The following is a 25,103-nucleotide window of genomic DNA, read 5'->3' on the forward strand; positions in this document are numbered from 1 at the left end:
CCTAACAAATGACTCTGTTTAAAAACCCCTGGTCTCTCATCACCACCTGATTTGGTTATTTAGTAATATTTATTACATTCTTTGTTGATAAAAAAGCTCCAGCAACAGCAACTTTAAACTTGTGATTTGAATCTACCAGTGTGTAGGTGCAGTTCTCGGGTCCATGCTGGGTACACACCATCCACTTGTTGGTCTCACAGGTGCAGTTGTTCTGCAGTGGTGGAGGCACACCAGAAACAAACCCAACAAAACCCCAAACAGGCTCCACAGCACAGGGTTGCTATGGATGCACAGCTTGAATGCAATCTGAATGACAGTAGTCAATACCTGAAGCTTTAGTTTATTTGCTGAGTCTGCTCATCTCTACGGACTGGCCCAAGATACAAATCAGAGCCACCAAACAGGTTCTTCTTCTGGTACCCAGAGAAGTCAGGAAGGTTCAGGGAGCAGCAGCAATGTAATACCTGCCTCCAGATGTTTGTCTTCCTTCCTTCCTTAGCGAGGAAACAACAGGGGAGAGAGAAAAGCCAACTGGAAACAGAGTTCCCACCTTGGCCTTCCCACATGGATTAAAGCACAAGCAGCTTGCCCTTTTCCTTCTTCAGACTTCTTACAGACTATGTAAATGCATGTTTGAGGAATTTCTCCTATGTCTGTGGAAGAAATCCTACTCTACTTCCATCATCGTTTTTCCTGCATCTTCCATCACAGTTTCTGTATAATTCCACTGTCTGGCTTACTGTCAGTTATGGACTTTCTCCCTTCTACTTCCATATATTTATAAAATAAAGTCTTTTGGAGCTTTATGTATGCTGCCAGGAGAAGCTGCAAATTCAGGAGGAATGACTATTCACCAGGTTGATGGCTCCTCTCTGACTTACAGAACACAATTCTCATCTTCCAGCATGGAAAGCTTCTCTCTGTGTTCCTTTGACAATACTCATCCCAGGGCAGCACTAGGAATGATGATTTTCATGCTTGCATTACCCTTACAACATTGTTAGTCATTTCTAAAGAAATTTTTCAATCTGAACTTTGAGTAACGCCTTTCAAGTACACTCCAATAGCTCCCAAGCGTCCTAATGATCTGCAAAGTGTGAGTTACCATTTTCATGTGTTTTGGCAGCAGCTGAAAGATATTTTCCAGTTTGCATTATGCACCTCCCATCCATCTGATCTGTCAAACACTGTCAGCCACTTTATAAATCCTGATTTTGGGACCAGTAATGACCACAGAACAGTGGATATGCCATTCCCCCATAACTGCAACTAGCCCATTGCCCTGCAGTCAGCTCCATCTACGTGTGCTACTGGTTTCTGAAGGCCTGAACTGCTTCTGATCAGTGCAAGATGGGCTACCTGTAATAGCAGCACTGACTGCTTCCGTCTGAGTGAAGAGGGGGAAGTTACCCTTGCTATCAGTGTGTATTTATAACCCAGTAGAGGTTTAATATTAGAGCTCCAGATGTAAATACCTAATAGAAAAAGGCACAATCACAGAATGGTTTGGGTTGGAAGGGTCCTTAAAGCTCATCCAGTTCCAGCCCCCTGCCACAGGATGGACACCTATTACTATTAAATGGCTGGCATTTCACATTGTCACCTTGATTTTTTGGTAAGAGTTTAGTAACTCTTCCCATTTCCCTCATTCATTTGCCTATAATAATCTGCCCTTTTTTTCAGTTTCACATCCCTCCTTCATAGTCAAAATCCATTTAACTGTCCCCCACATACTCACACCTTGTCTTTCTTTCATTTCATGTTATAAACTTGGGGGGAAAAGGGGGTTGTATTTCCCCTTTCCGGAGGGCAGAGCCTCAACTGCTGTAAACTGGCTTCCGTGGAGCACTGGCAGCTTCCATACAGTCAAGAGCTGCACCACCCCTGTGCTTAGAAAGAACCAGGAGGCTGAGCATACCCAGGGTGTTTTAGTGAATAGCACTTTGCTTGTGTGATGTTTCCGGGTGTTCACACTTGGTCTCAGCCTCATATTGTCATCTGACTGCTTCCCTTCTTACAGACGCAGTGAAGTAGAGAAAATGGGGCTGTCAAAAGCTGCATATGGAAGGAAGAAAGCCCATCAGTTACACGAGACAGTCTGTTCTCACTGCTGGAAGATTCTCATTGCCATTACCTTAGTTATAAACCACATTCATTGGCTCTTCCCTCAAAGGTGAGCAGCAGCACAATGACAGTTCTACAGCACACCCACCACCAAGCAAAAACTGTAGAACAGTGACAAGAACAGGGCAAAGAGGAACAGTTCTGAGTTTCCCTGATGGTGCTGCATTAATTGCCAAAGTGCACTTAATTGTGCTGGTGGATTTTCCCCTCTGTAAATAAGAACATACATATTGTGAAGATAAGTCTTTCCAAATACCTATATACATATATTACACTATATATATACATATAGTGTCTCTATGACACTAAAAAATAAGTATTATTGCTTTTAATTCATGCTAAGCTGTAATGGTACTACAAGAGTTAATTATTTCAAACAGCAGGCTGTAAAAGGAATAATCCTGCAGGAGCTGTGGCATGCCTTATTTCTTTAGTGATCTCTGCTTCCATGGAAACAATTTCTCAGCACAATTCTAAATCTCATCAAAATAGGGCACCAAGTCTATGTAAACCAGCAAGACATTTCCAATTAAACAACCTGAATGCTTTCATCTAGGCCATTAAATGCTTTGTCCAGTATCAAACACTATTACCATGTTGGCTGGGATGTTAACAACCAGCTACTTCGATGTGCCAGCTCTGTGGGCCAGATAAAGTCTCTCTGCACACATCCTGACCTCACCTCAGCAGGCCTCGCAGTGCATTCCCTTCCATTTGCAGGACCCTGGAGACCACTGCTCTGGTATTTGAGGTGGGCTGTTCACCTCCATACTGCTTGCTTCCACTTCCGTGGCATCTCTTTCCCTTATACAACATGTTCCATAATGCCCAGCAGAACAAACTCTGCTGGCACAGCAGGAAGGAGTTAATCTTGCTCCTGCTGCTATCAGAGCTAAAGCTAAACCATACTTAGATTAAACTGTTGGTGATGCCCCATCCCTGGCAGTGTTCAAGGCCGGGTTGGACAGGGCTTGGAGCAACCTGCTCTAGTCAAAGGTGCTCCTGCCTGTGGCAGGGGATTGGGACTGGCTGAGCTTTACTATTCCTTGCAACCCAAACCATTCCAGGATTCCGTGAAGATATCTGATGATCATCTTCAGAATTCACTGTAGTTGCCCATGAAAACAAACCCATTACATAAGTTTCATGATCCTACAGCGAGGAGATTCTGAGTGTAGAAAATACTGATCCTGGCATCCCAGCCACAAAGTACCACTGGGTAAGTTTCTGTAGGAGACCAAACAGGGGGTTTTATAGCAGAGGAAAGAAACATGCCTGTATCAAGGTACAGTGCTACTGCCCATAAAATGTGATAACTAGCCAGAAGTTTACACGAACTTCTAAAACCAGGGTGGCTCTTCGCTGGAAACCCTTTCTGTATCAGTGGTAGCAACGCTCCCTCTAGTGGTATAAAACTTGTGGAACCACTTGATTATAGTTACTGACTTGGAGTAAAGAAATACCAGTTCTGACACTCAAGAGACAAGAAGACATTACAGGGATGGAATATAACCATGCATAGCCTTGCTCAGTAGAGTCTTGTACACCATCCCTCAGGAACAGCAAAGCCTCTTAAAGGGAACAAGTATATAACAGCAATAGCAACACTGTTAACCCCCTGGTGTTTAGTTTTGCTTGTTTGGGGGTTGCTTGGTTAATTTTTCCTCAAATGAACTTAAGAATGTTCTTTGAGAGTTACTTAAATTCTGGTCGTTCCCCTCCTCTGGAATACAAGTCCCTGTGTGAGGCACTGCTGTGAAGCAGGACACAAACCTTCACACAGGCCCTGAGGGATTTGTGCAGGAATTGATACATGAAGGATCTGGATGTTTTTTTGGTGATTCTTTCTTAATTTTTCACATTGTTGTCTCTTCAAGTTTAAACTGTATCACTCTACTTGCTGATCAACCATCAACCATCTCCTGAGCAACAATGTGGCAAGGCCCAACAGTGGGCCAACATAAAGAACAAGCATCTTAGTCCTCAGGAGGTGTGCTAACCCAAGCTGGCATGGAAAGAACAGCTGGGTGAGGAACAAAGAAATGAAAGTGAGCTTTGAAATAAATAACAAAATAGGTTTTAAACATTAATAGCAAAAATCTATTTAATGTCTTATCTGTGTGTTTGGTAGCAGCAGTAGTGATATTACTAAAATAGAAGAATGCAACTTCCAGACTCATGTTATTAATCAGTCAGTATGAATTGTGAAAAGGAGGTTGGTTATTTTCTTCCTACTCAGCATCACAAATGTGGTAGTTACAGTTCACATGCAGCAGCATGTGGCAGTGATGGAGTATGAAGGTACTACAGGTATATTTCCTCCCACACCACCCTTCTAACCAACCCTTAAGATGATCCAGAGTCCATATGTGTACATCAAAAGCTCAACACTGCACCACGTCCTCTTCTGAAGAGACAAACCACTTCAAACATAGGTTTTACTTCAAACTTTTGTTGTGTAATATCACTGTTAAACCAAATTAGCACAACCATGTAACTTGAACTCGTTTTAATCGTTTAACAGAGAAGCAGCCAGCACATTGTTATCACTCCTTGAGTAGTATCAACATACATCCAGCACTGGCTTGAACCAGACCGTTAAGTGGAGAATGAACATGATCTACTGCGTATTGCTGTTACACAGGAGGTTCAAAATTCCCTTCCTATAAACCAGACCTAATTACAGCTTGTAGTACATTTACAGTGGGTATTTTTTCTAGAGAGTAAACCTATGCAAAGCTGCAAGAGAATACCTTACACTGCAAACCACTCCACAATGAAGAAGGGGAGAAATGCTTGCTCACCAAGAGTGCAGCTTCAACTGGAAACACAGAAAGCCATGCAATGGGTTTCATTTGGAAGTCCTAAAGATGGCATGTCAGGATAGATGCAGTCTGAGTCAACATGCCTTATGTAGATGGATACACCAAGCTTGTAAGTGCAGTACAGCGGTGGGATCTTGAGCTGCTCAGCAAGGATCTGAGCATAGGTGAGAGCACAGAACATTCGCAAGTACTTTTAAGTCCACAGCTCTTGGGAGAACCACCCAGTACCAAGGAGCTCAAGTTTTCAGATGAACAGGCTCTGCACCTTCCACTTAGTAACAGAGACACCACTTTGGGAGGTGTGACCTGAAGTCCCTGTACAGGACCTCCCTCCTTGGGATGCAACTCTACAACTGTAAAGCCTTTCAGAACTCTATACAACTGAAAAGCTGAAGTTAAAAACAAACATACAAAATCTTAAAATCCCATTTCTGTTATGTAGAACTAGATATATACATGTATATATTTTTAAGATAGGAACTGAGTCCCTTGTCACCCCTCTAGATATAAACTCAAGGTCTTGCTTTTCAAATATATTTTAGACCTCTGATAAATTTTGCCCAAGATAAATCTGCATAAAGAGCAATAACTGTACATAACTTGTTGTATGATTTAAAAGCTAACTTTAAAGCACACATTTTATAAAGATTCACAGTGATACAGCTCAGGAAACTCATTTCCAAGTTGCAGTCAAGAAACTTCTCACTCAAGATCAATTGCAGAATCAAAGAACAGTCTGCGTTGGAAAGGACCTTAAGATCATCCACTTCCAAGCCCCCTGCCATGGGCAGGGATGTCTTACACTAGACCATGTCACTTAAGGCTCTGTCCAACCCGGCCTTGAACACTGCCAGGGATAGGGCATTTACAACTTTTCTGGGCAACCTGTGCCAGTGCCTCACCACTCTCACAGCAAAAAACTTCCTTAAATCTAACCTGAACTTCCCCTGTTTAAGTTTGAACTCATTACCCCTTGCCCTATCACTACAGCCCCTAATGAAGAGTCCCTCCCCAGCATCGCTATAGGCCCCCTTCAGATACTGGAAGGCTGCTATGAGGTCTCCACACAGCTTCTCTTCTCCAGGCTGAACAGCCCCAACCGTCTTATCCTGTCTAACTCATTTGGCTACGGACTTGTATGAAGTTATAACCACAGAACTGATACAAACCAGTGTGTTTTTCTTCTGAGCTGCATGTTAGAGAAGACTCTGAATATAAAAATTGTCGGGCTTTTTTTTTAAAAAGACAACTAATTTTCTGCTTGTTGCACTCAGTTTGCTGCCAGTCGAGCTCTTGTTTCCACAGGAAACAGCAGCCCTTAGAAGTGGACAAGTCACACTGATGTGGCAGAACAGCAGAACACCTCCCTGCAGAATGGAAGATCAGAAAGACTGCAGCCTGTAACAAGACAGGAGTTATCATTTCCACTGGAAACAAGTACAACCGCTACTGAGAAGTCAGCTTTTTCTCCCCAGTACAAAAGCAAGATGGCAAAGAACATGCCAAGAAGCTACATGACCTTCAATATGCGTGTCAGGGGGGATGGAAATAACAGAAAACAATGTATTAAGCTAGAACCAAGCAACACTTCAGACTGGATATCAGGGAAGTTTGTAAGCAGGGAGCTACAAACCCTTCATTTCAGTTGAGTTTCTCTGTTGTGAGTTCATTCAAACTTACAATCTCTAAAGCATTAAGGAGCAAACTCATCCCAAGTGAGATGCAGACATAATTCCCAAAATGACTTGAGAGAGGATAAACTCTCCTTGAAGCCTGAAGCTCACTACTCCTGGCAGGATGTCCTTCATCCCAAACATCACACTGTCAATCAGTTCATCCTGTGTCACTGTACACCACAGTATTAGTACAAAGCATTCCTCCCTAGCCAAGTCACACGCATTAGGAGGCTTTCAAAGTATCTTTGTACCTTATCAGCGGGATAACACTGGATTCTGTAACAGTTACAGCTAAAATGGATGGGAATTCTGAAGGTGTTAACATAATGGGGAGAAAGGGAAGAAAAGAAAGCAATAAAAATCAATATTCCATCGGTTGGTTTGGTTAAAGCCATCACCCAGGCAGTTCATTCGAACTCTGATTCCTGTTTTCTTCGGCATCACTCTTTTTCTCACTCTTGTACGTGGAAAGGAACAAGTTCTCTATCTGAGTCAAGAACTCTTCAGCAATCAAGCACTTTGTGACCTTGCTCAAAGTCTTCCTCATGCACTCCAAAAGCTGGTCAAAAGAACAGAACATTGTCTTTTAAATGGTTATTTTTCCTGAGTTTATTTTTTCCCCTTCTAGCTGGTAAGTATGCCAAAGGGATTTCTACTTGTTTATTTAGGATTAACACCAGTCATCTGAGAAGCACAGAATGGTTTGGGTTGGAAAGGACATTAAGATCATCCAGTTCCAACCCCCTGCCATGGGCAGGGACACCTCACAACTAGGCTGTGTCACCCAAGGCTCTGTCCAACCTGAGCTTGAACCCTGCCAGGGATGGAGCATTTACCACTTCTTTGGGCAACCTGTTCCAGGATTAACACTAGTGAAGAGTTCAGCTGTACAATATAAACAGCAGAAACAGGAACACATGGGTGATTTAAAACCAATTATACAACAATTAAATTCCAGAGCATTCCACCATTTAACTCAACTGGAGACTGAAGCTGTTCATAAGCAAAATCATGTTGAGAGGAAAGACAGAATTAGCTGTGGGTAATTATTGTGCACGTGTTTTCTGTTTATGTCTTCTGCTTTAGGCACAATTTCTGTCTTGTTTGTGCAATTCATGTTCCAGCTGCAGACTTGTGGCAATCAAAACAGTTGTATTTAAGAAAAGCATTTAAAATTAGGAAAGCTGAAAGAAGAAACTTACTTTCTGCAAACAAGTCAGGTCGGAATCTCTGTGGAAAATTTTATCCATGGGAACACTGCTGTTGAAAAAAAAACAAATCATAGAAATAAAGAATCACTGAACTGTTTGGGACTGGAAGAGATCTTAAAGCTCATCCAGTTTCAAACCCCTGCCATAGGCAGGGACACCTTCCACTAGAGCAGCTTGCTCCAAGCCCCTGTGTCCAACCTGCCCTTGAACACTGTCAGGGATGGGGCAGCCACAGCTTCTCTGGACACCCTGTGCCAGCGCCTCAGCACCCTCACAGGGAAGAGCTTCTGCCTAAGAGCTCAGCTCAGTCTCCCCTCTGGCAGGTTCAAGCCATTCCCCTTGGCCTGTCCCTACAGGCCCTTGTCCCAAGCCCTTCTCCAGGTTTCCTGCAGCCCCTTTAGGCACTGGAGCTGCTCTCAGGTCTCCCCTTCAGGAGCCTTCTCTTCTCCAGGCTGCCCCAGCCCAGCTCTCTCAGCCTGGCTCCAGAGCAGAGCTGCTCCAGCCCTCACAGCATCTCCATGGCCTCCTCTGCACTCGCTCCAACAGCTCCATGTTCTTCTTGTGTTGTTCCTCCAGAGCTGGAGACAGGACTGCAGGGGGGAGAATCCCCTCCCTCACCCAGCTGCTCACTCCTTTTGGTGCAGCCCAGCTCACAGCTGGCAAACACTAATGCTGTAGTGAGCAGTCACATATTTGCATTGACACATTAGTGATAAACATGCAGAAACCCCACCCTGGCTGTTCTTTGTGACAGAAGTAGACACTTACCTATGGCAGAACCTGTATTTTTCTATTATCCACCTGGTTTTCGCAAATACTAATTCCCACTGTGGTTCCTCCAGCATCTGCTGGACCTCAAACTTGTAGGGCAGGCCTGGAACAATAGAACAGGGGTAGTTGGTGTTTCTAGTCCACTCACTATTTGCTTTCCCTTCTGTTTTAGCTTTAGGCACAAGCCCCTCCTTCCCCATAACCACTCATGAGTTATTACTGACTGTGAAAGCTGACAGTCCTGTTACTTGCCAATGTTAAGGAGGTTAAAGTAAAAGCACGACATATTTTGTATTCCAAATTTGGTTTTGGTGGGAGTAGGGAATAAACCTGTTCTCACCCTCAGTAATTCCTCATGCCATGGGGAGCACCCAGAAGCCTACACCGTAACAGAAAAATGCCAGAGTGGATGGAGTTTTTCTAACTTAGGGAGACTACAAAAGTGATGCTAAAATCATTCATCTATCAGTGAATAAAGGTTGGGGGTTTATGTATGAAATGGTTGACTCTTGTCAGAGGGACTCTGCTCCTCAAGGAAGAAAATCTTCTAGTTTACTGCAGGTGGGGGAAAGGAATTTAGGAGTATTTTAAGGAACACCAGAAAATGACTTGCAGAACAATTCAGTTACCGAATATCAGCACGAAAGAGACTGCAAATATGAGTAATTCATTAATAAAAGCCTTTTGAGATTATATGAATTTAATGAGAAGAACTCCAGCTTTCCACCTAGGAAGTGAAAAGAAAGTAACAAATACCATTTGCTAGTTATAGAATCACAGAATAGTTAGGGTTGGAAAGGACCTTAAGATCATCAAGTTCCAACCCCCCTGCCATGGGCAGGGACACCTCACTCTAAACCATATCATCCAAGGCCTTGTCCAACCTGGCCTTGAACACTGCCAGGGATGGAGCATTCACAACCTTCCTGGACAACCCATTCCAGTGCCTCACCACCCTAACAGGAAAGAATTTCCTCCTTATATCCAATCTAAACTTCCCCTGTTTCAGTTTGAACCCATTACCCCTTGTCCTATCACTACAGTCCCTAATGAAGAGTCCCTCCCCAGCATCCCTATAAGCCTCCTTCAGATACTGGAAGGCTGCTATGAGGTCTCCACGCAGCCTTCTCTTCTCCAGGCTGAACAGCCCCAACTTTCTCAGCCTGTCTTCATACAGGAGGTGCTCCAGTCCCCTGATCATCCAACAGTTCCATGTCCTTTTTATGTTGAGGACACCAGAACTGCACACAATGCTCCAGGTGAGGTCTCACGAGATCAGAATAAAGGGGCAGGATCACCTCCTTTGACCTGTTGGTCACCCTCCTTTTGATGCAGCCCAGGATACGGTTGCTTTCTGGCCTGCGAGCGCACACTGAAGCCGGCTCATGTTCATTTTCCCATCGACCACCACCCCCAAGTCCTTCTCCGCAGGGCTGCTCTGAATCTCTTCTCTGCCCAGCCTGTAGCTGTGTCTGGGACACATCTCTAATGTGCCAAGTGTTCAGTGCAGAACACATTCTGAGAGTAAGACTTAATCTATAGCAATACTTACAGCTCACATGAAGCACTAACTGCAGTTCATTGAGCACTGCTGTGCTATCGCTTTTCCAAAGAAAAAGAGGAGACACCATTTGGGAAAAAGTGTATTTCAGGAGATAAGCATCGATATGAAGCCCCCTCAGACAGAAAATGTAGTGACCAAAACACGTCTGCTTCTGAGGGCAGATGAAACTCCTAACTCCACCACACAGCTGGGTAAAGAGGGTAAAGTCACAGCACCATCAGCACAACAGACAGGGATCTGGGCACAGATGTGGCCACTGCTTCACTTCCCCTTGGCCTGTGAGGCGAGTCTGCAGGCAGATGTGCTCCCCCGCTTCCTGACACAGGGAAAAACAGAGGGAAGCTGCCGGCTCACACAACCTCTACTAGTGCCTTGCCAAGAAAACTGGAACCTTGGCGTTTGGATGTAAAAATCAGGATTAAAACAGGGGGAAGGATAAAGGAGAGGGGTGATGAAGCTACTATAACCCTGTACCATTATCAAGGGAATTTCCCTCAAATTAGTGTCAGGGAATGAGCAGATCCAATCATCACTTGAAATCCCATGAATCTTATCTCGTGTGTTCAGAACTCGGGTTTCCCTGGACACCAGGAACTTTGATCCTCTGACCTTCTGCACACTAAGTTACTCAAACAAGCATTTTCGGCTGCTATAGCAGCCAACTCTTTGCTATCACACTTCTGCCCCCTCAATCAGAGGGTCTGCTCAGGATTTTGTTACACAGCAGAGTAAGTGATCCATGTGAAGCAGCTCCTCAGCTTTACATATGGACACTGTATGTAAATAACAGTGACTCTTGTCCCAACCCTTATTTCCTGGGTTATGGGAAACACCAAAACATTCTTCCCTCCATTTGTACCTGTATATTCTTGTCATGACAGCAGGGACTACCTACAGGATTACTCCTTCAGTGAAATTCCTAGGTTTATACAGCACATCTTACCAAAATAAATACATAAATCTCTAATTCCAAGCTCATGAACCAGCAACGTTCTCCCCATCAGTATCCAAAAGGAAAAGACAAAGTAAAACAGTGGATAAAACACTGGTACTTACGGTAGGAACCGTCAGAACTGAGCTCATCACTGATCACTAGACAAGTCATCTGAGAGTATGGGAGAGGATTATTTCGGTTGTAAGGACTTATAATCATCCCAATGAACATGGCACCACCCCTGGAGAAGTAACTCTAGAAGAACCCAAAACCACACAAGAAATACAACTTTTTTTAGAACAGATTCTGAAATTAACAGATTTTTATCTCAATTTAGGAATGATTTTAAGATGCATTTGAGTGATAACGTGCATTAACATTGTAAATACCAGGGAAGCTTCAGGGTTGTTGGGGTTTGGTTTTGCCATTTCTTGTTTTGTCATGTACAGAGCAGCATTTACCTGGTATTTGGCTTGAGTGTCAATGTCTCGGATGGAGGGGTTGGGGTCAAAGGCGGGGTGGGAATGGTACCACCCAATGACACTGTATCCTCTGGCAGCCAGTGTTTCCGAGGCCTGTGTCTGAGACACTGGGTCCATCTCGCACTGCAGCCCTGTACTGAGACTATTGCAGGGCTCTGCTGCACAAACCTGTTAAGAAAGCCTCCAGATGGATAAATGCAAGAAATCTCCATCAGTTCAATACAATTTAAAGCATTAAGGCATACACCTCGTGTTCCTCATGTCAGACCAACAGCATGTCAGATCTTCTGCGTAACTTTAACACCTCAAGACTAATTAACTTCAACTTTAATGCATCTATGTACTTACCCTTCAGAAATAACCTTTCCATCTATTCAAATTAATATAGATGATCATACTAGTTCTAATACTGTAGAGAGAATGTGAAGTCAAACACTTACTTCCACAATTTTATCCGCTTCCGAGTATCTTCCACCCAGCAGCCCTATTACTTCTGCCATAGACACGTGAGAGTGCTAAAATGATATCAAACAAGTATTAAAGCCCAAGTTGTACAATGTCTTCCAGTTTTGAGCTACACACGACAGAACACATTAGCTGCAAGGCAGTAACTTCTCAATGATGTTTAGAAGGAAACCTTAGGATAGGCTACGGATTCTCAAACACGTAGTGTTTCAGTTTAAAGCAAACCAAAGAGGATGTCTGCTTTCTTATACACACAGAGGTACGCAGTACACTTGTAGAGCAGCTCCAGATGCGATGCAGTGCTAGCTGCAAAAACTGAAGCTCAATAACTGCACAAGTCTTGTTGCTCTTTAACAACATTGCTTTAGAACCACAAGACTGGCAGAAAACGAGCCCCTAAGATCTCAAAATGCCAGTCTATGTTAGACAGAAGCTTTAAGCAAATTGTATTTAAAATACGACAGAGTAATAAGCAGAACAGTTCATAGTTTTCCTAGAAGGTAAATGGTTGTACACTGAGCACAACAGTAACAAAAATAACCTTTAGAGGCTTTATTTAGTCCCAGATTCTCACTTCTGGGTCTGTATGCAAACAAGAGCTGCATTTCTCAGTTTTATGTTGCCCATTAAGAAGTAACACAACACAGCACAGCTTTCTGAAAGACACAAGTTGATCCTCACCAAATCCATTATTAGAAGTGCTTCAGAAGATACTTTCACCTGAAAGGGTTCCTGCAATGACAAACACAATAGTGAGCATGAGAAACGTGACCTAAGGCAATGAAGCATTCTTGATCACTCACTCTCGGGTACGTACCTGCTTCTCTGCAGTGAACAGGCAGCACGGAATCAGCTGAAAGGGATCAAAGGAACTATAAAATGAAAGAAAATCTCTCTAAAGATGTAGGAAGGTGAGGAAACTTCCCAAGTTTCCCACTGTCTCCTCGGCAGAGGAGGAACAAACACGGTTTCGTTACTGGATTTTCTCATCCCACAGGAGGATGACTGCCACCAGATACAGACACTTCACTACCCACACTCATTCACGTCAGTATGAACAGCTGAAACACATGTGTTATTTCAGACCACAACAGGTATTAATGATTTGTGGCATTCCAGCCTGACACCATGCAACTGGTCTCAGTTCTAACAGCTCTACGTTTGACCATCAGGTACATCATATACCTTTTTGCTTGCCTTGAACCTTTAGAAGACTTTGCAGGTTTCAGTTTCTCCTCCTCCCTTCTTCTTGCTAATTCCTCAGCAGAGAGATGCTAAAAAGAGACGAAAAGGAGTCTTAATGCCTTCAGTGTTCTTTCAGCAGTGATTCATCTCAATCTCCCCTCTGTCAGCTTAAAGACAAGGGCCTGCCCTTGTCCCAGGCCTCTCTCTGGCTTTCTTGTTGGCCCCTTTAGGCACTGGGAGCTCCTCTAAGGTCTCCCTGGAGCCTTCTCTTATCCAGGCCGAACAACCCCAGCCAGGAGCAGAATTAATATTAGGAACCCTGTCACCTGCATTATAAACACAAAGAAGCCACGTAAGACTGAAAAGCAACATTTACATCTTATTCTCCTATCTGCTACTGTCAGCTTGAGTACTGCAGGTAATGGAAAACAAAGGGTCATGAGATCTCCTACAAGACAAGGCAAAGAGCTTTATAGGCCTAAAACAGCACAGGGTGACACATGCTCTCAACCTTTGTGAACACCCAGCTCCAGTTGTCTTTATCAGCAACATAAAGATGTGGCAGCCACTATGTTATTCTCAAGTCATTGCTTCCACCACAAGAGGTTACATATCCATTACACAACTGTTTCCCTACACGTTTGATGCAGCAGCACCTGCCAGCCATGAGCAAGAATTAGTTCTTCAAGGACAGTTTAGACCCCAGCAGGGTTACCTCAAACGTCTGTCCTTCCAAATCCTTTGCATCACACCAGTTTCCCCAAGGGTCCCGCACTCGCCGTCGTCTTGTACGCTGCAGCAAAGCAAAGCACCACAAGTCAAGGATGTTGCTCCTGAGAACCCTGCATTTACAGTAATCAGCTCTAAGAACACTGTCCAAAAGGTGTCCAAGAGTGCACTGTACTTCCAGGGAAGAAAGAACACCCTGGATGGAGTTGTGTAGATTTAAGTACTTCACAATCTGTCATCAAACAGCATCAGTCAAGCTGTCATTTCATAAGGCTGTAAAGCGTAACACCTGGTTGATGTTCCATGGATCATCCGCATCTGACAGCAGCAGTGTGTTATATCCAGCTCTGAATTACAGCTCAGACAATCCAAGCAGCCGGTAAGTTTACATCTAGTGGATGCTGCAGTTCTTTATATTTCAACTTATATTTCCTTCCCAGTGAGACTGACTTTGTTTTTCTCTCATCACTGCTTTATTTTGCTGTGAAGCACTTAAAAATGTCACATTATTTAAAACTGGCAAGCCTTGGTAATTCATGGAGTTATAAATGAGTCATCACAGTGCTTCATTGTGTGCTCTCAGTAAGCCGTATCATATAACTGTTACACTTAATAGTTCAAGTGCATCACACACTACCAACACACCACTATCTTCTGGCTAATTCAGGCTAGTAAGTTATGGAGAGGCGGGGAGGAAGGGTAAAGACTGAAACACAGTTGTAGTTAAGTACCTGAACAGCAACATGGCCAAAGTTAGGGCAGAAACCTGTCTGATAGCAGACCCTGCACTTAGCCTGACACTCAAATGACAGAGCATCCTAATGCCACTGCAAACTGAATGAGAAGAAACTGCCGGAGATGCCCCAGCTTGAAGACGAAAATCAACTAAGACCTTCCTCACACTGCATGTTCCTGGCTGCCCCCACCACAGCGTACCATGGACTGCAAGCGCTGGGCAAGCTGATACGCTTCCACCGTGTCTTTGCCTTCCTTGGCCCGGGTCCTGTCCGCTGGCTGGGGGCGGTTGTAGACAGCCTGCTCTGCAGGAGACAGGGGAGACACTGCTCTTCAGTGAGGAAGGAAGCCACTTACTCCTGGTGCAGAGCCAAGAATGACACTGAGAAGTGGTAACAAACACCATAAAGAAGAAAGCAACAACAAAACAACCCACAGTGAAAAGGCGTCTTGATGGTGGTGTTACTGACACTCCCACTACCACGGGAAGACAGGAAAACCTCCTGCCTTATTGTTAATCACCTTTACTTCAGCCAAAATGTATTTGGAGGACATTCCTCCTCCCCTAGGTGACTGTCATTCAGCTTTAGAGTCTCTAGATTGATTTTGGTCCAAACCAACATTAGGTTGTAGGTGTATCTACACTTCGTGTATATGTACTTTAAACATGTCACCTCATTTTAACACTTGAATCTTGTAAAAAGTAGCCCTGAGGATGAAGATTTTTATTTAGGAAAAAGTTGTAATTCAGTACAGGAAAAGAAACAGCAACGTCTTAGCTCCATCTGATGTGGAGGGAGGGCAGAATTCCAGCTGGTAGCAAGAAAACGCATCAATCCCACACTGACACACAGAGAAGCACAAAGCCACCTCACAGCTGGTGTGTGGTGAACATTGAGGGAGGGGGGAAAAAAGCAAAGAAAGTAATAGATATGGATAAAACCAAAACCCCTTAATCCTGCAACAGGTTACAAACTCCTCCAGACTGCAAAGGTCACCAGTGACAATCTGCTCAGAAGGTCCTCCCTAGCAAGGACTAATGTGTATCCTCTGGACACCCTGACATGAAGTCACCTTTCAACACTAGCACCAAAACAGGCCACAGCCACAGAGGCTGGAACACGGGACACAGTCCAAACAGAGGCTCTCTTCTACTACTGTTCAAGACATTAGGAGTACAGAGAAGTTGGATTATCCACATGGATGCGTGATTCCGATGAAGTGCAGCCATGCACCCTTCAACCAAGTGAACTTAGGAGTTTTCTTCAACTCAGTTGGAAAAGACCTTTGAGATCATCAAATCCAACCTTTACCCCAGCACTACCAAGACCACCGCTAACCCATGCCACTAAGTGGCTTATCTACACTGTTTGTGAACGCTTGCAGGGACGGTGATCCCATCACTGCCCTGGGCAGCCTGTTCCAATGCCTGAGCACCCTTTTGGTGCAGAAACTGCTCCTATTCTTCAGTCTAAATCTCCTCTGGCACAGCTTGAGGCAGTTTCCTCTTGTCCTATCACTTGTTACCTGGGAGAAGAGACCAGCCACCCCCTCACTCCATCCTCCTTTTTATCTACTACAACCTTCCTGTTCAACCTTCACAAGGAATCATTCATTTTAATAAAAGAGGCTGACAGACAGATGCTGAGCATGCACTATTGAGAACTGATCCAAATCACAGTCTCGTTACCACAGCCAAAGTTAATTGCTCCGATTAATTCCAGGTACGTGTGGATGCGCCCAATGCAGTTCACGTCACCACAGTTCTTGAGGCCCGGCCGCACTGATGTCTTGTTCAGGTACTTGGGTTTACACCTCTCCCTAAAATAAAGCACAGCACGTTGTCAGTGAGTAAAACAAATCCTGAGGAGAGGGAGGAAGGAATTGTGTGAGCTGATGCAAGGTTAAAACAAGGCACTGGTTGGTTTTGCCTCTGTGATACACATACTATTTACTACTGCTCAGGGCAATGACAGCAAAAATACAAACTTCACAAACCACACTACTTATTTTAGGGTTATTCATACACATTCTTAGAATCATAGAACAGTTAGGGTTGGAAAGGACCTTCAGATCATCCAGTTCCAACCCCCCTGCCATGGGCAGGGACACCTCACACTAAACCATATCACCTAAGGCCTCGTCCAACCTGGCCTTGAACACTGCCAGGGATGGAGCATTCACAACCTCCCTGAGCAACCCATTCCAGTGCCTCACCACCCTAACAGGAAAGAATTTCCTCCTTATATCCAATCTAAACTTCCCCTGTTTAAGTTTTAACCCATCACCCCTTGTCCTATCACTACAGTCCCTAATGAAGAGTCCATCCCCAGTATCCCTATAGGCCCCCTTCAGATACTGGAAGGCTGCTATGAGGTCTCCACGCAGCCTTCTCTTCTCCAGGCTGAACAGCCCCAACTTTCTCAGCCTGTCTTCATACAGGAGGTGCTCCAGCCCCTGATCATCCTCGTGGCCTCCTCTGGACTTGTTCCAACAGTTCCATGTCCTTTTTATGTTGAGGACACCAGAACTGCACACAGTGCTCCAGGTGAGGTCTCATGAGAGCAGAGTAAAGGGGCAGGATCACCTCCTTCGACCTGCTGGTCACACTCCTTTTGATGCAGCCCAGGATACGGTTGGTTTCCGGGCTGCAAGCACACACTGAAGCCGGCTCATGTTCATTTTCTCATCGACCAGCACCCCCAAGTCGATTCTTAGGCAGAGTGAGGCTCCTGCTCCCTGTGCTAAGACAAACTCCTCAACCTAAGCCATGCCAGGAAGCAAGGAATTCCTCAGAAGAGCTACAGTACTGTTGAACTGATACAAGAACGTCTGCATTAGGTTAGTCCAAAGAGCTCATACAATCACAGGCCTCCTTAGTGGAATGAGTGAGGCTGTTCTTACTCTCTTTGCACTTATCACTCACTTTTAAACTGACACTGAATTGTGTCAGTGCAACACTTCTCTGCTATGGAATTTCAGGGTGTCTTTGCAACTACATAAGCTATCGATACACAAGACAACTGGATGGGAACAGAGTTAAACTCAGGAATCCTTCCTATTGAAATGCAAGTTACCCAGCACAGCAAGCACCAAACCACAGCTGCTAACAGAACAAACTGTACACTGAGCCTGCTGCCACCAGGCACTTCACTTCTGAAACTGATTCTCTGGAGACGGAATAGAAAACACTCAAGTCACAAGCATTACCCTAAGTTGATTTTCAATTTGAAGTAATTTCTGGTCAACATTATTTGCTCTAGCAGAGATTATTTCTTTTAGGTGCCCTTCTGTAAAGGCAATACTGTAATGCTACCGACCTCACTATGGAATTAATCATTTTGAGGAACCATTTATTATAATAACATGCACTCTTACATACAGGATGGCAAAAGTGGGAAGAAAATAACACAACCAAATGGATGTAACTTGTTCTGATACAGAACACTCATATTCCTCATGCTTCACAGTATTTTCATTGCTTAGCTTCCAGAATGCCAGAAAAAATAACAATAGGGAAGATGCAGAGGAAGCATTAACAGTCAGTGCTGTTCACTGGCAATCTTCATAATGCTGCCATAACATCAGTTTTACCTTTTTCAGGAGTAAGCTATTGGTACTAAATAGTGTTTAATTAAAGCAGAGCAGGGCATAGGTTATCTTAATCAATTAATTAATGAAATTAATGCGCCTTACCATTGATCCAAAATGTAATTCCTAATTTTCAGGTACCGCTCTGGTGTTTTGGCCTGGCGCCCCTCAAAGAACTCAGGAATAGCCTGCTTTTCTTCATCCAGAATGATGCTCCTGTCAACCTCCACTTCTTGTTCAGGTGGCTTAAGCTCCTCTGCTTCTTCCTGATGATCTTCATCCACTTGGCAGGGAGAAGGAAAGAGCAATCCATTATCAGCCAGGTCTCTCTGTCTGTCATGCTGCTCCTGATCAGCTTCTTGTTTAATACCACAAGATGTTGCTAGTCTGCCTTGGTCACTTTTGTCCAGAAACTTACTGTACTGCTGGTAATCTAAGTTCACAGGTTTATCACCATTCAGGTGCTGAGAACAGGTTGCCGCAACACTTGGGAATACCAATGCATCCACTGTATCTTGCTTGGTATGGTGAGGATCTTCTTTATGTACAGAACCCGTAGAACTATGTCCAACAGTTGAAGAACCATGTTCCACTCCTTTTGTTTCTTCAATGGCACTTTTGGAAATAACAGCTAATTCAGGTTTTCTGGTTTCCTGCTGGGAAGGAGGAGAAAGCAGCTCATCCATGTCATCAGTTATGTCCACTTCTTCATCATCCGACAGCTTCTCAATTTTCACTGCATTCAGATTGGGGTCTGCACGGCCTCTCAAGTTTCCAGCTGACCATGCTTCTACCTTTATCCCATCTTCAATGGGAAGGCTGCTCCCACATTGACTTTGTGCTTCTTTTTCAGAATCACCATTTTTTGCCTTTGGGAAACATAAAATAGTTTTAGGAAGAAAAATCAAAAGAATCCCCCTGCCTCCCAAATAGTCACAACTATTTCACTCGAACAGCAGATATTTGGAGGTGTTTCTTCCTCAGTTATCCTTTTAATAGACTTTCATGGAATCCTAGAATGGTTTGGGTTGGAAGGGACCTTAAAGCTCACCCAGTTCCAGCCCCCTGCCATGGGCAGGGACACCTTCCACTTGACCAGGGTGCTCCAAGCCCTCCACAGGGAAGAATTTCTTCTTAAGATCTAATATTAATCCCCCTGTATCAGTTCAAAGCCATTCCTCCTTGTCCTGTTCCTACCTGCCCTTGTCAATTCCTTCTTCAGGTTTCCTACAGCACCTTTAGGCACCTGAAGCTGCTCTAAGGTCCCCCCTTAAGAAGCCTTCTCTTCTCCAGGCTGAATCAGCCCAGCTCCCTCAGCCTGACTCCACAGCAGAGCTGCTCCAGCTTTTGGAGCATCTCAGTGGCCTCCTCTGGGCTGATTCAAACAAGTCTCACATCTAGGTGTTCCTGCTCCGGCAGGGGGATTGGACTAGATGATCTTTTGAGGTCCCTTCCAATCTCTAACATACTGTGATACTGTGAAGTCCATGTCCTTCTCATTTTAATCCATTGCAACTAACTCTTACACAGTGTTACAGATATACTTTTAGCTGAAGTGTAAATTAACAAGTATTTCCATTTAAAAACAACTAGACAGTAGTAATTAAATGCCCCAGAAGTCGCAAATGAGGCTAAACCTTAAACTAAGAACACAACTAAAACAGCTGTATGGTGGGAAAACAAGTATTTTCAGACTAACAACCACCAGTGTCAGACTACAATTATACTACAGTTAGTGCTTAGTTATAACAGCAATAAAAATACCCAAGTCATTTTAGGAATTTGGAATCAGTTCTGCCTTTAAACCTGCAAATAAGTATATTCCACTTTTCTGAATATGGGAATAAACAGAGTACGTGCTTTAACAGCAGTACCCTGAAAGGACAGGTTAAAATCAAGCTATATGTGCAACAGCAGACATCAAACATCCTTTTTGCTAACTACAGAGATACTCTCTTTACCTTGTTCTTAAAATACTGCCGAGCATAGCTCTTCACTTGCAGCACAGTACGACTGCCAATCAGCTTGGCAATTTTCGTCCACCGGCGGCCAAACTTCACCTGGTACAACACAACACATTTAAGTTATCCAAACTCTAACATTCCAAACATTGCACTTTACATGCCAAGAGTTTAATATAGAATCACAGGATAGTTAAGGTTGGAAAGAACCTTAAGATCATCAAGTTCCAACCCCCCTGCAATGGGCAGGGACACCTCACACTAAACCATATCACCTAAGGCCTCGTCCAACCTGGCCTTGAACACTGCCAGGGATGGAGCATTCACAACTTTCCTGGGCAACCCATTCCAGTGCCTCACCACCCTTACAATCTCAATTATCTCAATTACTCATTACAAATGCAGGAATTATTCACTGCAAATGCACAAACAGTACAGCAAATCCCTAGTAAAGAACCTTGCCATCAGTGTTCTACCAAGAAAATTGCATCCAACAGGAATAATTATTGCTGTTCTTAACTAGAGGATCTTCTTCACTCAATTCAGGCATGCTGTAAATTGTGCTGCCTACTAACCCAAGGAATCACACTGAAATGATGTTGTGGTTTAAGACCAGCCAGTAACTCGGAACCACGCAGCTGCTCGCTCACTGCCCCCGCTGTTTCCTCCCCCCTGCTGCCAGAGGGATGGGGAGGTGAGTCGAAAGAATGTAACTCCATGGGCTGATATAAGAACAGTCCAGTAACTAAGGTATAACACAAATCACTGCTGCTACCACCAATAATAATAATGATAAGGGGAATAACAAGGGAAGAGAATACAACACCTCACCACCCGCTGACCGATACCCAGCCTGACCTGAGCAGTGATCTCACCCTTCCGGGTAACTGCCCCCAGTTTCTATCCTAGGCATGGTGTGCTGTGGCATGGAATACCCCTTTGGTTAGTTTGGGTCAGGTGTCCTGTCTCTGCTTCCTCCCAGCTTTCCCTCCTCCCTGGCAGAGCATGAGGCTCAGAAAGTCCATGGTCAAGGTAAACATGACTTAGCAACAACTAAAAACCATTGGTGTTATATCACTGTTCCCAGGCTGAAGTCAAAAACACAGCATTGCACCAGCTACTAAGAAGGAGAAAAATGACTGCTACTGCTGAATCCAGGGCATACAAATTTATACTTGGCAAAGCAAACCCCATTACAGTCAGCACTGTACAACCATAAAACCTCCGACGACCTTCCAACAGTAGCTAAAAGGTTTCACTTCATTCCCCGATTCGCCTCAAGAACACACTATACTTCCCATAGTTAACTACAGCATTACAGCTGTACAGCTCATAAAGCTGTACATTTGATCTACTCTGTGATCTCTAATTGTAATCAGCCTCACATGAACAAAATCCGGTAAACAAAATCAGATTTATAGTGATGAATCCCCAAGAATTATTTATTACTATGCTTTTGGTAGATGGCAAGTTTTAAGCAATCAGAAGTACAAAGGCTGAAGCAGATGAATATAACATCCTTATACTATTATTTTGTTAAAGATAAGCTAATTAATTCTGTTCCATGTAATATATAAACCAACTTACCAGTCCTTGTTCAAATAGCTCTTTCTCTTCTGGCGTCCACTTTAATGAGTAGTTAGCTGGTTTGGCAGGTGATCGGACCCTAGGAAAATACGAAGCAGAAGTGAAAAACATTAATATTAACATTGCTATTGATACTAATGTTAATATTAACAATACATTCTCAAACCCCAGTAACTGAAGGCAACTTCTGACAGGAGAACTACTCCCAGTCTTTGGTAAAACTCAAGGAATTCATTTAAACATGAATATGACTGATAAAATCTTGAGAATTATCTCAGTTTCTCCATCACAAAGAAAGATGTAAATATTTCTTCTCCATCACAAAGGAAGATTTAAGGCAACACAATATTCATCAGTGACCAGTGGCACAGAAATACATGCAAGCAGCAAACAGAAAAGTTCAGGCAAGAAAGCTAACCAGCATTAACAAGGTTTTTCTTCCCCTAAGGAACAAAAACCAAACTGGTTTACCACAGGCCTATTATTATACACAACAGTATTTCTTTGTGTTGCAACAGCTCCAAACCCTTTTTTGAAGTGTGTCTGGTGATTCAAACACCAGACCCCACACTTAAAAACGCAACTAAATCATGAAGATGTACGTACATGACTTTTCCAGTTTTCTTATGTGGGCTGCAAATATAAAACAAAATGAAAATAAAGATTAATAACTGTGATGCAGTTGCGTATCTCAGAAAATAAGCTGATTTTAGAAGGACTTTTCACGGCTTGTCATCCAACTGAGAATTTCCCCCCGAGAATGCTCACCTTTTCACAGATCTTTTCTCCACTTCCTTTTGATTGAGCCATATTTTTTCAGAGAGGGATTTATTAGATAAATAATATCTGAAATAGTTATTAAGTTTGCAAGCACCCGAGATGTGGACATGTGAGGATTATACTGGTTCATAATTATTCAGCTCTAGAAGCAAATACTGCTACAATACCAAAATACAATTTCTCACACTAATTTAATGAATAAGCAAGTGACATCTGGCTTCTGAACCTTCATGCTCACTTTACTTGCAGCCAAGTGGGTATCCCGCTTCTAGAATCTACCTACAGGATGACAGTGCTTCAGTCACCGTAACAAGCAAAGATTCATCCCGTTCCTTTGGAAACAGGAAGTTTTTTATTGCTCCACAGGAAACCATGCAGCAAATCAGCAAAAGGATACTCCTCTTCCAGCAGCATTTTCTCAATGACAGCCCTGTTTTCTTCACTAATGCTGCTGTCCAGCGTCCATGGCTGCAAACAATACAAGCATGATTTAATATCAGAGTTCTGTCATGCTGTGACTTGAGGATCAAGAAGCAATATGTAAGTTTCTAAAAGTCAGCAAAAAGCACTGCTTAAAAACAAGCATGAACATGAGAATGGGAGCAAACCGAAGTTCTGATAACCTTGCTAAAGTAGCATCTATATAAGAAAAACTTACAAGACTGTTGCCAGTTCTCCAGGATGAATCCAGGTAGTGATCCTGCAGCAAGCTTGAAGCCGTGTTTTCATGATCTCTGGAAAAGATCCCAGTGCTCAGAACAACAGAAACAGATTCAAACAAAATGAATGCTGTCAGAGTTAAAGCAACAGTGCAGTAAACAACAGACTTCAACAGAAGATGACAGAATTAGCTACTAAAGCTAAATTCACACACTGCAGCCTATTATATAATGTTACTTTCTCGCAATATTCCATTAGATGTAACACAAATGCCCCTCGGTAAGTCCTGTTTTCAGTAATTGCAGCAGCAGCTCCTCAGCCTTTTCACTGCAGACTGTACAGGATAGCAGTGAAACTCCAAAGAGTAACAATTCTCATCCAGGATGACTGACAGCAGGAAGGCCCATGCAAAATTTACACAAACAAAAGAAGTCAGAATTCCACAGACAAATGAACTGTATTTTTAATATCACAAGTCATTGAGTTTCATTATCTGCACTTAACATTCCTACGTCTTTCCCCGAATAAGGTAAAAACACCCTATTGTAAACACAAATCTGTTTTCGTGCCAAAGAAAGCTCATATTTATACAAGGTTTAATAGAGTCCTATCACGTTGGGTTGTTGCTGCTCTTACAGAATTCATCCTGATTATACTTATCCTTTTCTGTGAAAGTACTAAAAGGGGCTGACAAGACATCTGGAAAGGGACTTTTTACAAGGGCACGTAGACAAGGACAAAAGGGAATAGCTTGAACCTGCCAGAGGGGAGACTGAGATGAGATCTTAGGCAGAAGCTCTTCCCTATGAGGGTGCTGAGGCGCTGGCACAGGGTGCCCAGAGAAGCTGTGGCTGCCCCATCCCTGGCAGTGTTCAAGTCCAGGCTGGACACAGGGGCTTGGAGCAAGCTGCTCTAGTGGAAGGTGTCCCTGCCTGCGGCAGAGGTTGGAGCTGGGTGAGCTTTAAGGTCCCTTCCAACCCAACCCAGTCTGGGATTCTGTGAAATGGGTCACATTCATAGCGTCTCTCCTCAGTATTGTCTCCAGCAGTGCCAGGTACTCCTCTAGGCCTCTGGTGCAACTCTCTCATACTCTGCCAGCAACTGCAATGCCGGGTTTGCAGTTTTGCAGTTGCTGCCCCTTGTCTTCAGCATCTGTTTACAGAGCCCTCAACTGTGAATTTGCTGAACCAGTTTTCTGAACTCATCTGCAAGTTCGCCACCAGTTACACAACAAAGTCCGTTATCTCTGTGTTTTAAAGGAGTCTCTTCCACCAGTCTCACCCAGCTCCCCGGTTCGGGTACCGCTAGGTCCCATGACAGCAGTTCCGCGCTCACCCCACGTTAGTGCCTCCACAGCCCCCATTCCCGATGCCCTGCCCGATAATGCTCCACACTGCCGCTTCCCCCCACCCCCTAGGGCCCTCAATGAGACTCCAAGGTCTCTCCCCAGCGGCGCCCGGCAGCGGGGAGCACCAGAAGAGGCCGAGGCCCCGGGCGAGCGCGGCCCAGCCCGGGCAGCCCCTCAGCCAGCGGCAGCCTTCCCCTCGCCGTCCCCTCACACAAACCCCGGCCGCCGCGGCCACACAAGCCCTGCGCGCCGTGGGGGGGAAGGCGCACAGGACACGCTGACGGGAGCGGCAGAGCCACCAGCCCTCAGGGCTCAGCGCGGCTCTCACTCACCCCGGCCCCGCGGCCCCGGGTACGGTCGCCGGGTCCCCTTCGATATCCACCTCCAGCTCCTCAGCCGCCGCCATCACCGGCCCTGGGAGAGATCTCGCGAGATTTGGCGGGAGCACAGCCCCCCGCGCGTGCGCGGGTTACCT

The 25,103-nt window shown here is 44.3% G+C and overlaps 1 protein-coding gene and 1 long non-coding RNA gene across 4 annotated transcripts; one reads left to right on the plus strand and one right to left on the minus strand.

Moving 5' to 3' along the window:
* Positions 1-381: 381 nt before the first annotated feature.
* Positions 382-4,575, plus strand: LOC133212237 (uncharacterized). Its single transcript, XR_009725432.1, has 3 exons — positions 382-1,343; positions 2,021-2,173; positions 4,002-4,575. It is a non-coding gene; the product is annotated as an uncharacterized LOC133212237 (long non-coding RNA).
* Positions 4,576-4,620: 45 nt separating this feature from the next.
* Positions 4,621-25,089, minus strand: MYSM1 (Myb like, SWIRM and MPN domains 1). 3 transcript variants are annotated; one of them, XM_061353358.1, is made up of 21 exons: positions 24,961-25,089; positions 23,279-23,354; positions 23,018-23,088; positions 22,609-22,686; positions 22,447-22,473; positions 21,841-21,919; positions 20,254-20,352; positions 18,711-19,161; positions 18,398-18,575; positions 16,392-16,522; positions 14,903-15,006; positions 13,953-14,030; positions 13,238-13,326; positions 12,870-12,924; positions 12,734-12,784; positions 12,028-12,102; positions 11,567-11,755; positions 11,228-11,360; positions 8,605-8,710; positions 7,828-7,885; positions 4,621-7,184 (listed from the first exon to the last, which is right to left on the minus strand). In XM_061353358.1, the coding sequence occupies exons 1-21, from the start codon at positions 25,032-25,034 to the stop codon at positions 7,020-7,022; spliced, it is 2,367 nt and encodes a 788-aa protein (XP_061209342.1). In that variant the 5' UTR covers positions 25,035-25,089; the 3' UTR covers positions 4,621-7,019. The 3 variants fall into 3 exon arrangements, with proteins under 3 accessions (XP_061209342.1, XP_061209341.1, XP_061209340.1); XM_061353357.1 differs by having other exon boundaries at positions 7,828-7,882; positions 18,398-19,161; XM_061353356.1 differs by having other exon boundaries at positions 18,398-19,161.
* Positions 25,090-25,103: the final 14 nt, after the last annotated feature.

Source organism: Neopsephotus bourkii, unplaced genomic scaffold (assembly GCF_033783945.1).
Source record: "Neopsephotus bourkii isolate Nb327-2 ecotype Australia unplaced genomic scaffold, CSIRO-AGI_Nbou_v1 NB_673, whole genome shotgun sequence".
Taxonomy (NCBI): Eukaryota; Metazoa; Chordata; class Aves; order Psittaciformes; family Psittacidae; genus Neopsephotus; species Neopsephotus bourkii.

Excerpts from the sequence above, each read along its gene's own strand:
- MYSM1 (XM_061353356.1), bottom strand. The coding sequence starts at position 25,034 with ATGGCGGCGGCTGAGGAGCTGGAGGTGGATATCGAAGGGGACCCGGCG. Across the intron at positions 15,007-16,391 it reads AGCAATTAACTTTGGCTGTG|AGCAGGCTGTCTACAACCGC; the intron begins GTAACGAGACTG and ends TGTCTCCTGCAG. Across the intron at positions 12,785-12,869 it reads TGTTCACTGCAGAGAAGCAG|GAACCCTTTCAGGTGAAAGT; the intron begins GTACGTACCCGA and ends TTGTCATTGCAG.